The sequence below is a fragment of the Pelobates fuscus genome, chromosome 8, assembly GCF_036172605.1.
Source record: "Pelobates fuscus isolate aPelFus1 chromosome 8, aPelFus1.pri, whole genome shotgun sequence".
NCBI classification, from domain to species: Eukaryota; Metazoa; Chordata; class Amphibia; order Anura; family Pelobatidae; genus Pelobates; species Pelobates fuscus.
In genome coordinates this window covers 4,212,410-4,227,832 of record NC_086324.1, presented here as the reverse complement: position 1 = coordinate 4,227,832, position 15,423 = coordinate 4,212,410, and the positions used below count along the sequence as shown (strand labels likewise).

Below are 15,423 nucleotides of genomic sequence, written 5' to 3'. Positions count from 1 at the left end.
TCCCTCCCTGCCTAGCCGCCCTCCCTGCTCAGCCCCCCTCCCTTCACAGACCCTCTCCCTCCCTGCTCAGCCCCCCTCCCTTCACAGACCCTCTCCCTCCCTGCTCAGCCCCCTCTCCCTTCACAGACCCTCTCCCTCCCTGCTCAGCCCCCCTCCCTTCACAGACCCTCTCCCTCCCTGCTCAGCCCCCCTCCCTTCACAGACCCTCTCCCTCCCTGCTCAGCCCCCCTCCCTTCACAGACCCTCTCTCTCCCTGCTCAGCCCCCCTCCCTCCACAGACCCTCTCCCTCCCTGCTCAGCCCCCCTCCATTCACAGACCCTCTCCCTCCCTGCTCAGCCCCCCTCCATTCACAGACCCTCTCCCTCCCTGCTCAGCCCCCCTCCCTCTACAGACCCTCTCCCTCCCTGCTCAGCCCCCCTCCATTCACAGACCCTCTCCCTCCCTGCTCAGCCCCCCTCCCTCCACAGACCCTCTCCCTCCCTGCTCAGCCCCCCCTCCCTTCACAGACCCTCTCCCTCCCTGCTCAGCCCCCCCTACCTTCACAGATCCCCTTTCTCTCTCCCTGCACAGTCCCCCATCCCTTCACAGTTCCACTGTCCTTTCACAGACCCTCAACCTCCCATCTTGGGCCCCCTTGGCTGTCAGGCCCCGCCCCTCCTTGTATGCCCATTTTGTACTCTGAAATCCACACAAAACAATAATTTGGAAGAGCAAATAAACTTTACAAAGCGTTTTATTACACAGTATATAGAAAGATAGCGACAGATTATTATAAGATGTAAAAACAACCCTAAAGAAATCCACTAATAAAGGCACAACTTGGGAAATCACTCAATTCCTTTAGCTTTCAGCTCATCTCGGACGCGATTCAGATAATCGGGATCTGGATACCCGAAACTGGAAAAGGAAAGAGAAAAATGGTGATTATTACAGAAATAGCTCTCTCGTCTATAACAGACTAATGACTTGGTGTCTCTAAAGAAGAGCAATATGATACGTTTAATTCCCTGCAATGCTCGGCAGATACGTTACCCACCACCTATCAAACTAAATACATACTCCGATAAGGTGAGTTACACCACGATATACCCAAAAAGAACATTCTCTATGCTCTCATTTCATTTTTTGGTATGGAGTTTTCATACCCTAAGATTTTATATTTATATCAACTTATTATTTAATGACCCCAGAAAATAAGCCGTTACCGGATACACGTATAACGCCAGACAATAAGCCGTTACCGGATACACGTATAACGCCAGACAATAAGCCGTTACCGGATACACGTATAACGCCAGACAATAAGCCGTTACTGGATACACGTATAACGCCAGACAATAAGCCGTTACCGGATACACGTATAACGCTAGACAATAAGCCGTTACCGGATACACGTATAACGCTAGACAATAAGCCGTTACCGGATACACGTATAACGGCAGACAATAAGCCGTTACCGGATACACGTATAACGCCAGACAATAAGCCGTTACCGGATACACGTATAACGCCAGACAATAAGCCGTTACCGGATACACGTATAACGCCAGACAATAAGCCGTTACCGGATACACGTATAACGCCAGACAATAAGCCGTTACCGGATACACGTATAATGCCAGACAATAAGCCGTTACCGGATACACGTATAACGCTAGACAATAAGCCGTTACCGGATACACGTATAACGCCAGACAATAAGCCGTTACCGGATACACGTATAACGCCAGACAATAAGCCGTTACCGGATACACGTATAACGCTAGACAATAAGCCGTTACCGGATACACGTATAACGGCAGACAATAAGCCGTTACCGGATACACGTATAACGCCAGACAATAAGCCGTTACCGGATACACGTATAACGCCAGACAATAAGCCGTTACCGGATACACGTATAACGCCAGACAATAAGCCGTTACCGGATACACGTATAACGCCAGACAATAAGACGTTACCGGATACACGTATAACGCCAGACAATAAGCCGTTACCGGATACACGTATAACGCCAGACAATAAGCCGTTACCGGATACACGTATAACGCCAGACGATAAGCCGTTACCGGATACACGTATAACGCCAGACGATAAGCCGTTACCGGATACACGTATAACGCCAGACGATAATCCGTTACCGGATACACGTATAACGCCAGACAATAAGCCGTTACCGGATACACGTATAACGCCAGACAATAAGCCGTTACCGGATACATGTATAACGCCAGACAATAAGCCGTTACCGGATACACGTATAACGCCAGACAATAAGCCGTTACCGGATACACGTATAACGCCAGACAATAAGCCTTTACCGGATACACGTATAACGCCAGACAATAAGCCGTTACCGGATACACGTATAACGCCAGACAATAAGCCGTTACCGGATACACGTACAATGCCAGACAATAAGTCGTTACCGGATATACGTATAACGCCAGACAATAAGCCGTTACCGGATACACGTATAACGCCAGACAATAAGTCGTTACCGGATACACGTATAACGCCAGACAATAAGCCGTTACCGGATACACGTATAACGCCAGACAATAAGCCGTTACCGGATACACGTATAACGCCAGACAATAAGCCGTTACCGGATACACGTATAACGCCAGACAATAAGCCGTTACCGGATACACGTATAGCGCCAGACAATAAGACGTTACCGGATACACGTATAACGCCAGACAATAAGCCGTTACCGGATACACGTATAACGCCAGACAATAAGCCGTTACCGGATACACGTATAACGCCAGACAATAAGCCGTTACCGGATACACGTATAACGCCAGACAATAAGCCGTTACCGGATACACGTATAACGCCAGACAATAAGCCGTTACTGGATACACGTATAACGCCAGACAATAAGCCGTTACCGGATACACGTATAACGCCAGGCGATAAGCCGTTACCGGATACGCGTATAACGCCAGACAATAAGCCGTTACCGGATACACGTATAACGCCAGACAATAAGCCGTTACCGGATACACGTATAACGCCAGACAATAAGCTGTTACCGGATACACGTATAACGCCAGACAATAAGCCGTTACCGGATACACGTATAACGCCAGACAATAAGCCGTTACCGGATACACGTATAACGCCAGACAATAAGCCGTTACCGGATACACGTATAACGCCAGACAATGAGCCGTTACCGGATACACGTATAACGCCAGACAATAAGCCGTTACCGGATACACGTATAACGCCAGACAATAAGCCGTTACCGGATACACGTATAACGCCAGACAATAAGCCGTTACCGGATACACGTATAACGCCAGACAATAAGCCGTTACCGGATACACGTATAACGCCAGACAATAAGCCGTTACCGGATACACGTATAACGGCAGACAATAAGCCGTTACCGGATACACGTATAACGGCAGACAATAAGCCGTTACCGGATACACGTATAACGCCAGGCGATAAGCCGTTACCGGATACGCGTATAACGCCAGACAATAAGCCGTTACCGGATACACGTATAATGCCAGACAATAAGCCGTTACCGGATACACGTATAACGCCAGACAATAAGCTGTTACCGGATACACGTATAACGCCAGACAATAAGCCGTTACCGGATACACGTATAACGCCAGACAATAAGCCGTTACCGGATACACGTATAACGCCAGACAATAAGCCGTTACCGGATACACGTATAACGCCAGACAATAAGCCGTTACCGGATACACGTATAACGCCAGACAATAAGCTGTTACCGGATACACGTATAACGCCAGACAATAAGCCGTTACCGGATACACGTATAACGCCAGACAATAAGCCGTTCCCGGATACACGTATAACGCCAGACAATAAGCCGTTCCCGGATACACGTATAACGCCAGACAATAAGCCGTTACCGGATACACGTATAACGCCAGACAATAAGCCGTTACCGGATACACGTATAACGCCAGACAATAAGCCGTTACCGGATACACGTATAACGCCAGACAATAAGCCGTTACCGGATACACGTATAACGCCAGACAATAAGCCGTTACCGGATACACGTATAACGCCAGACAATAAGCCGTTACCGGATACACGTATAACGCCAGACAATAAGCCGTTACCGGATACACGTATAACGGCAGACAATAAGCCGTTACCGGATACACGTATAACGGCAGACAATAAGCCGTTACCGGATACACGTATAACGCCAGACAATAAGCCGTTACCGGATACACGTATAACGCCAGACAATAAGCCGTTACCGGATACACGTATAACGCCAGACAATAAGCCGTTACCGGATACGCGTATAATGCCAGACAATAAGCCATTACCGGATACACGTATAACGCCAGACAATAAGCCGTTACCGGATACACGTATAACGCCAGACAATAAGCCGTTACCGGATACGCGTATAACGCCAGACAATAAGCCGTTACCGGATACGCGTATAACGCCAGACAATAAGACGTTACCGGATACACGTATAACGCCAGACAATAAGCCGTTACCGGATACACGTATAACGCCAGACAATAAGCCGTTACCGGATACACGTATAACGCCAGACAATAAGCTGTTACCGGATATACGTATAACGCCAGACAATAAGCCGTTACTGGATACACGTATAACGCCAGACAATAAGCCGTTACCGGATACGCGTATAACGCCAGACAATAAGCCGTTACCGGATACACGTATAACGAAAGACAATAAGCCGTTACCGGATACATGTATAACGCCAGACAATAAGACGTTACCGGATACACGTACAACGCCAGACAACAAGCCGTTACGGGATACACGTATAACGCCAGACAATAAGCCGTTACCGGGTACACGTATAACGCCAGACAATAAGCCGTTACCGGATACACGTATAACGCCAGACAATAAGCCGTTACCGGATACACGTATAACGCCAGACAATAAGCCGTTACCGGATACGCGTATAACGCCAGACAATAAGCCATTACCGGATACGCGTATAACGCCAGACAATAAGCCATTACCGGATACACGTATAACGCCAGACAATAAGCCGTTACCGGATACGCGTATAACGCCAGACAATAAGCCGTTACCGGATACACGTATAACGCCAGACAATAAGACGTTACCGGATACACGTATAACGCCAGACAACAAGCCGTTACCGGATACACGTATAACGCCAGACAATAAGCCGTTACCGGATACACGTATAACGCCAGACAATAAGCTGTTACCGGATATACGTATAACGCCAGACAATAAGCTGTTACCGGATATACGTATAACGCCAGACAATAAGCCGTTACCGGATACACGTATAACGCCAGACAATAAGCCGTTACCGGATACACGTATAACGCCAGACAATAAGCCGTTACCGGATACACGTATAACGCCAGACAATAAGCCGTTACCGGATACACGTATAACGCCAGACAATAAGCCGTTACCGGATACACGTATAACGCCAGACAATAAGCCGTTACCGGATACACGTATAACGCCAGACAATAAGCCGTTACCGGATACACGTATAACGCCAGACAATAAGCCGTTACCGGATACACGTATAACGGCAGACAATAAGCCGTTACCGGATACACGTATAACGGCAGACAATAAGCCGTTACCGGATACACGTATAACGCCAGGCGATAAGCCGTTACCGGATACGCGTATAACGCCAGACAATAAGCCGTTACCGGATACACGTATAACGCCAGACAATAAGCCGTTACCGGATACACGTATAACGCCAGACAATAAGCTGTTACCGGATACACGTATAACGCCAGACAATAAGCCGTTACCGGATACACGTATAACGCCAGACAATAAGCCGTTACCGGATACACGTATAACGCCAGACAATAAGCCATTACCGGATACACGTATGACGCCAGACAATAAGCCGTTACCGGATACACGTATAACGCCAGACAATAAGCCGTTACCGGATACACGTATAACGCCAGACAATAAGCCGTTACCGGATACACGTATAACGCCAGACAATAAGCCGTTACCGGATACACGTATAACGCCAGACAATAAGCCGTTACCGGATACACGTATAACGCCAGACAATAAGCCGTTACCGGATACACGTATAACGCCAGACAATAAGCCGTTACCGGATACACGTATAACGCCAGACAATAAGCCGTTACCGGATACACGTATAACGCCAGACAATAAGCCGTTACCGGATACACGTATAACGCCAGACAATAAGCCGTTACCGGATACACGTATAACGCCAGACAATAAGCCGTTACCGGATACACGTATAACGGCAGACAATAAGCCGTTACCGGATACACGTATAACGGCAGACAATAAGCCGTTACCGGATACACGTATAACGGCAGACAATAAGCCGTTACCGGATACACGTATAACGCCAGACAATAAGCCGTTACCGGATACACGTATCACGCCAGACAATAAGCCGTTACGGGATACACGTATAACGCCAGACAATAAGCCGTTACCGGATACACGTATAACGCCAGACAATAAGCCGTTACCGGGTACACGTATAACGCCAGACAATAAGCCGTTACCGGATACACGTATAACGCCAGACAATAAGCCGTTACCGGATACACGTATAACGCCAGACAATAAGCCGTTACCGGATACGCGTATAACGCCAGACAATAAGCCATTACCGGATACACGTATAACGCCAGACAATAAGCCGTTACCGGATACGCGTATAACGCCAGACAATAAGCCGTTACCGGATACACGTATAACGCCAGACAATAAGACGTTACCGGATACACGTATAACGCCAGACAATAAGCCGTTACCGGATACACGTATAACGCCAGACAATAAGCCGTTACCGGATACACGTATAACGCCAGACAATAAGCTGTTACCGGATATACGTATAACGCCAGACAATAAGCCGTTACTGGATACACGTATAACGCCAGACAATAAGCTGTTACCGGATACACGTATAACGCCAGACAATAAGCCGTTACCGGATACGCGTATAACGCCAGACAATAAGCCGTTACCGGATACACGTATAACGCCAGACAATAAGCCGTTACCGGATACATGTATAACGCCAGACAATAAGACGTTACCGGATACACGTACAACGCCAGACAATAAGCCGTAACCGGATACATGTATAACGCCAGGCGATAAGCCGTTACCGGATACACGTATAACGCCAGACAATAAGCCGTTACCGGATACACGTATAACGCCAGACAATAAGCCGTTACCGGATACACGTATAACGCCAGACAATAAGCTGTTACCGGATATACGTATAACGCCAGACAATAAGCCGTTACTGGATACACGTATAACGCCAGACAATAAGCTGTTACCGGATACACGTATAACGCCAGACAATAAGCCGTTACCGGATACGCGTATAACGCCAGACAATAAGCCGTTACCGGATACACGTATAACGCCAGACAATAAGCCGTTACCGAATACATGTATAACGCCAGACAATAAGACGTTACCGGATACACGTACAACGCCAGACAACAAGCCGTTACGGGATACACGTATAACGCCAGACAATAAGCCGTTACCGGATACACGTATAACGCCAGACAATAAGCCGTTACCGGGTACACGTATAACGCCAGACAATAAGCCGTTACCGGATACACGTATAACGCCAGACAATAAGCCGTTACCGGATACACGTATAACGCCAGACAATAAGCCGTTACCGGATACGCGTATAACGCCAGACAATAAGCCATTACCGGATACGCGTATAACGCCAGACAATAAGCCATTACCGGATACACGTATAACGCCAGACAATAAGCCGTTACCGGATACGCGTATAACGCCAGACAATAAGCCGTTACCGGATACACGTATAACGCCAGACAATAAGACGTTACCGGATACACGTATAACGCCAGACAACAAGCCGTTACCGGATACACGTATAACGCCAGACAATAAGCCGTTACCGGATACACGTATAACGCCAGGCAATAAGCTGTTACCGGATATACGTATAACGCCAGACAATAAGCTGTTACCGGATATACGTATAACGCCAGACAATAAGCCGTTACTGGATACACGTATAACGCCAGACAATAAGCTGTTACCGGATACACGTATAACGCCAGACAATAAGCTGTTACCGGATACACATATAACGCCAGACAATAAGCCGTTACCGGATACACGTATAACGCCAGACAATAAGCCGTTACCGGATACACATATAACGCCAGGCGATAAGCCGTTACCGGATACACGTATAACGCCAGACAATAAGCCGTTACCGGATACACGTATAACGCCAGACAATAAGCCGTAACCGGATACATGTATAACGCCAGGCGATAAGCCGTTACCGGATACACGTATAACGCCAGGCGATAAGCCGTTACCGGATACACGTATAACGCCAGACAATAAGCCGTTACCGGATACACGTATAACGCCAGACAATAAGCCGTAACCGGATACATGTATAACGCCAGGCGATAAGCCGTTACCGGATACACGTATAACGCCAGACAATAAGCCGTTACCGGATACACGTATAACGCCAGGCGATAAGCCGTTACCGGATACACGTATAACGCCAGACAATAAGCCGTTACCGGATACACGTATAACGCCAGACAATAAGTCGTTACCGGATACACGTATAACGCCAGACAATAAGCCGTTACCGGATACACGTATAACGCCAGACAATAAGCCGTTACTGGATACACGTATAACGCCAGACAATAAGCTGTTACCGGATACACGTATAACGCCAGACAATAAGCTGTTACCGGATACACATATAACGCCAGACAATAAGCCGTTACCGGATACACGTATAACGCCAGACAATAAGCCGTTACCGGATACACGTATAACGCCAGACAATAAGCCGTTACCGGATACGCGTATAACGCCAGACAATAAGCCATTACCGGATACGCGTATAACGCCAGACAATAAGCCATTACCGGATACACGTATAACGCCAGACAATAAGCCGTTACCGGATACGCGTATAACGCCAGACAATAAGCCGTTACCGGATACACGTATAACGCCAGACAATAAGACGTTACCGGATACGCGTATAACGCCAGACAATAAGCCATTACCGGATACGCGTATAACGCCAGACAATAAGCCATTACCGGATACACGTATAACGCCAGACAATAAGCCGTTACCGGATACGCGTATAACGCCAGACAATAAGCCGTTACCGGATACACGTATAACGCCAGACAATAAGACGTTACCGGATACACGTATAACGCCAGACAACAAGCCGTTACCGGATACACGTATAACGCCAGACAATAAGCCGTTACCGGATACACGTATAACGCCAGGCAATAAGCTGTTACCGGATATACGTATAACGCCAGACAATAAGCTGTTACCGGATATACGTATAACGCCAGACAATAAGCCGTTACTGGATACACGTATAACGCCAGACAATAAGCTGTTACCGGATACACGTATAACGCCAGACAATAAGCTGTTACCGGATACACATATAACGCCAGACAATAAGCCGTTACCGGATACACGTATAACGCCAGACAATAAGCCGTTACCGGATACACATATAACGGCAGGCGATAAGCCGTTACCGGATACACGTATAACGCCAGACAATAAGCCGTTACCGGATACACGTATAACGCCAGACAATAAGCCGTAACCGGATACATGTATAACGCCAGGCGATAAGCCGTTACCGGATACACGTATAACGCCAGGCGATAAGCCGTTACCGGATACACGTATAACGCCAGACAATAAGCCGTTACCGGATACACGTATAACGCCAGACAATAAGCCGTAACCGGATACATGTATAACGCCAGGCGATAAGCCGTTACCGGATACACGTATAACGCCAGGCAATAAGCCGTTACCGGATACACGTATAACGCCAGGCGATAAGCCGTTACCGGATACACGTATAACGCCAGACAATAAGCCGTTACCGGATACACGTATAACGCCAGACAATAAGTCGTTACCGGATACACGTATAACGCCAGACAATAAGCCGTTACCGGATACACGTATAACGCCAGACAATAAGCCGTTACTGGATACACGTATAACGCCAGACAATAAGCTGTTACCGGATACACGTATAACGCCAGACAATAAGCTGTTACCGGATACACATATAACGCCAGACAATAAGCCGTTACCGGATACACGTATAACGCCAGACAATAAGCCGTTACCGGATACACATATAACGCCAGGCGATAAGCCGTTACCGGATACACGTATAACGCCAGACAATAAGCCGTTACCGGATACACGTATAACGCCAGACAATAAGCCGTAACCGGATACATGTATAACGCCAGGCGATAAGCCGTTACCGGATACACGTATAACGCCAGGCGATAAGCCGTTACCGGATACACGTATAACGCCAGACAATAAGCCGTTACCGGATACACGTATAACGCCAGACAATAAGCCGTTACCGGATACACGTATAACGCCAGACAATAAGCTGTTACCGGATATACGTATAACGCCAGACAATAAGCCGTTACTGGATACACGTATAACGCCAGACAATAAGCTGTTACCGGATACACGTATAACGCCAGACAATAAGCCGTTACCGGATACACGTATAACGCCAGACAATAAGCCGTTACCGGATACATGTATAACGCCAGACAATAAGACGTTACCGGATACACGTACAACGCCAGACAACAAGCCGTTACGGGATACACGTATAACGCCAGACAATAAGCCGTTACCGGATACACGTATAACGCCAGACAATAAGCCGTTACCGGGTACACGTATAACGCCAGACAATAAGCCGTTACCGGATACACGTATAACGCCAGACAATAAGCCGTTACCGGATACACGTATAACGCCAGACAATAAGCCGTTACCGGATACGCGTATAACGCCAGACAATAAGCCATTACCGGATACGCGTATAACGCCAGACAATAAGCCATTACCGGATACACGTATAACGCCAGGCAATAAGCCGTTACCGGATACGCGTATAACGCCAGACAATAAGCCGTTACCGGATACACGTATAACGCCAGACAATAAGACGTTACCGGATACACGTATAACGCCAGACAACAAGCCGTTACCGGATACACGTATAACGCCAGACAATAAGCCGTTACCGGATACACGTATAACGCTAGACAATAAGCTGTTACCGGATATACGTATAACGCCAGACAATAAGCTGTTACCGGATATACGTATAACGCCAGACAATAAGCCGTTACTGGATACACGTATAACGCCAGACAATAAGCTGTTACCGGATACACGTATAACGCCAGACAATAAGCTGTTACCGGATACACATATAACGCCAGACAATAAGCCGTTACCGGATACACGTATAACGCCAGACAATAAGCCGTTACCGGATACACATATAACGCCAGGCGATAAGCCGTTACCGGATACACGTATAACGCCAGACAATAAGCCGTTACCGGATACACGTATAACGCCAGACAATAAGCCGTAACCGGATACATGTATAACGCCAGGCGATAAGCCGTTACCGGATACACGTATAACGCCAGGCGATAAGCCGTTACCGGATACACGTATAACGCCAGACAATAAGCCGTTACCGGATACACGTATAACGCCAGACAATAAGCCGTAACCGGATACATGTATAACGCCAGGCGATAAGCCGTTACCGGATACACGTATAACGCCAGACAATAAGCCGTTACCGGATACACGTATAACGCCAGGCGATAAGCCGTTACCGGATACACGTATAACGCCAGACAATAAGCCGTTACCGGATACACGTATAACGCCAGACAATAAGTCGTTACCGGATACACGTATAACGCCAGACAATAAGCCGTTACCGGATACACGTATAACGCCAGACAATAAGCCGTTACTGGATACACGTATAACGCCAGACAATAAGCTGTTACCGGATACACGTATAACGCCAGACAATAAGCTGTTACCGGATACACATATAACGCCAGACAATAAGCCGTTACCGGATACACGTATAACGCCAGACAATAAGCCGTTACCGGATACACATATAACGCCAGGCGATAAGCCGTTACCGGATACACGTATAACGCCAGACAATAAGCCGTTACCGGATACACGTATAACGCCAGACAATAAGCCGTAACCGGATACATGTATAACGCCAGGCGATAAGCCGTTACCGGATACACGTATAACGCCAGGCGATAAGCCGTTACCGGATACACGTATAACGCCAGACAATAAGCCGTTACCGGATACACGTATAACGCCAGACAATAAGCCGTTACCGGATACACGTATAACGCCAGGCGATAAGCCGTTACCGGATACACGTATAACGCCAGACAATAAGCCGTTACCGGATACACGTACAACGCCAGACAACAAGCCGTTACGGGATACAGTATAACGCCAGACAATAAGCCGTTACCGGATACATGTATAACGCCAGGCGATAAGCCGTTACCGGATACACGTATAACGCCAGACAATAAGCCGTTACCGGATACACGTATAACGCCAGACAATAAGCCGTTACCGGATACACGTATAACGCCAGGCGATAAGCCGTTACCGGATACACGTATAACGCCAGACAATAAGCCGTTACCGGATACACGTATAACGCCAGACAATAAGCCGTTACCGGGTACACGTATAACGCCAGACAATAAGCCGTTACCGGATACACGTATAACGCCAGGCGATAAGCTGTTACCGGATACACGTATAACGCCAGACAATAAGCCGTTACCGGGTACACGTATAACGCCAGACAATAAGCTGTTACCGGATACACGTATAACGCCAGACAATAAGCCGTTACTGGATACACGTATAACGCCAGGCGATAAGCCGTTATCGGTCATACAATGGTAAGCACAGGCCATCCTGCGGCCGGTGGCATACATCAATAAACATGATATTGGGGGGGGTTCTATTATTGGAAGTTTTGGTTACTTACTGGGACGGCCCTCCATGAGTGCTGGTCTTATGATGGATATCATTCCATGTCACACAGTCTTTGGCTCCAGTTGTACGAGAATCTCCAATAGTAAAGACTAATCTTTGATCGAAGGCCCTTTTGAGAAGCTGGAGAATCTCTTGTCCGTCCTTAGTGTCCGGTAAGTAAGCCGTACGGTGAGTGCCGTGATAAGGTTTACCAGGATTTGGATGGTCCATCTTAGGAATAAGAAAAATAGAATATATCAGAAAAAGTGGAAATATTTAGGAGTAAAGTAGCCCACGTTTACTATTCTTACCTTAGCGAGTAACATTTAATCTGCAGAGTAAGAGCTGCCATTCTGGAGTCAGTGCCTAAACGCCGGCGGGCGGCACAGAACGTCCCTGCTGCACTATGCACTCACCTGATTCCCCCTCCGGCGATCGGCGTTGCTCCCGGTCTGGGGGGACTGACTGAGAGCCCAGACAGTCTCCCCTTGGCAAATTAGGTCCCCGCGGGCCATGCGATCGCTCTGAAAGAGCAGTCGCATGGCCGCAGTAGGTGTCCTTGCATCTGCCAACAGGGGGACTGCCTGGGCTGTCAGGAAAAATAAAAAAATGATGTTTAGTAATGTAAAAAATAATTATATATGTAATATCTATATATAATGCTTATATATTTTATATATATAATGTCATACTAAGTGTATTTCCGTATATACTCGAGTATAAGCCGACCCGAATATAAGTCGAGGCCCCTAATTTTACCCCAAAAAAATGGGAAAACTTATTGACTCGAGTATAAGACTAGGGTGGGAAATGCAGCAGCTACTGGTAAATTTCTAAATAAAATTAGATCCCCAAAAATTATATTAATTGAATATTTATTTACAGTGTGTGTATATAATGAATGCAGTGTGTGTGTGTATATAATGAATGCAGTGTGTGTGTGTATATAATGCAGTGTGTTTGTATGAATGCAGTGTGTGTGTGTATGAATGCAGTGTGTGTGTATGAGTGCAGTGTGTGTGTGTGTGTATGTGTGTATGAATGCAGTGTGTGAGTGCAGTGTGTGTGTGTATGAGTGCAGTGTGTGTGTATGAGTGCAGTGTGAGTGCAGTGTGTGTGTGTATGAGTGCAGTGTGTGTGTGTATGAATGCTGTGTGTGTGTGTGTGTGTGCATGAATGCAGTGTGTGTGTGTGTATGCAGTGTGTGTGTGTGTGTATGAATGCAGTGTGTTTGTGTGTATGAATGCAGTGTGTGTGTGTGTATGAATGCAGTGTGTGTGAATGCAGTGTGTGTGTGTCTAAGAATGCTGTGTGTGTGTGAATGCAGTGTGTGTGTGTGTATGAATGCAGTGTATGTGTATGAATGCAGTGTGTGTGTGTGTGTGTATGAATGCAGTGTGTGTGTGTGAGTGCAGTGTGTGTGTGTGTATGAATGCAGTGTGTGTGTGTGTGTGAATGCAGTGTGTGTGTATGAATGCAGTGTGTGTGTGTGTATGAATGCAGTGTGTGTGTGTATGAATGCAGTGTGTGTGTGTGTGTATGAATGCAGTGTGTGTGTGTGTGAGTGCAGTGTGTTTGTGTGTATGAATGCAGTGTGTGTGTGTGAGTGCAGTGTGTTTGTGTGTATGAATGCAGTGTGTGTGTATGAATGCAGTGTGTGTGTGTATGAATGCAGTGTGTGTGTGTGTGAGTGCAGTGTGTTTGTGTGTATGAATGCAGTGTGTGTGTGTGAATGCAGTGTGTGTGTATGAATGCAGTGTGTGTGTGTGTGTGTGTGTGTGTATGAATGCGGTGTGTGTGTATGAACGCAGTGTGTGTGTGTGTGTGTGTGTATGAATGCAGTGTGTGTGTGTATGGATGCAGTGTGTGTGTGTGTGTGTGTCTGAATGCAGGGTGTGTGTGTGAGTGCAGTGTGTTTGTGTGTATGAATGCAGTGTGTGTGTATGAATGCAGTGCGTGTGTGTGAATGCAGTGTGTGTGTCTAAGAATGCAGTGTGTGTGTGTGTGTGTGTGTATGAATGCAGTGTGTGTGTGTGTGTGTGTGTGTGTGTGTATGAATGCAGTGTGTGTATGTGATGCAGAGCCTTGGTGGGGGGTGGGCATTTAAAAAAAATTATATTATTAATATTTTTTTTATTTTAATATTATTTAATTTTTCATTTATATTTTTTTTGTCCCCCACTGGTGGTCCAGTAGATGGGCTGTGTAGGAGGGGGGCTGGCAGGAAGCTGTTACTTACCTTTCCTGCAGCTCCTGTCAGGTCCCTTCTCCTCCGTTACCTCCTCACTGTGCATATGATTGCGCCATTGACTTGTTGCCCGGCACTATACCCTTTCTATAGCTGAGAATAAGGTATTAGAGGAATACATTACAGAAAATGTAAGAAAAGGGTTTATTACTAAATCTCCAGCGGGCGCTGTTTTTTTCTT

The 15,423-nt window shown here is 46.9% G+C and overlaps 1 protein-coding gene across 1 annotated transcript in view; it reads right to left on the bottom strand.

The window, feature by feature from the left end:
• Positions 1-807: 807 nt before the first annotated feature.
• Positions 808-15,423, bottom strand: part of DTX3L (deltex E3 ubiquitin ligase 3L) — a 37,928-nt gene continuing 23,312 nt past the window's right edge. The window contains exons 5-6 of the mRNA XM_063428695.1: positions 13,008-13,225; positions 808-898 (exon numbers count right to left, since the gene is read on the bottom strand). Coding sequence (XP_063284765.1) covers positions 829-898; positions 13,008-13,225 — 288 coding nt within the window. The 3' untranslated portion in view covers positions 808-828. The remainder of the gene's footprint in view (positions 899-13,007; positions 13,226-15,423) is intronic.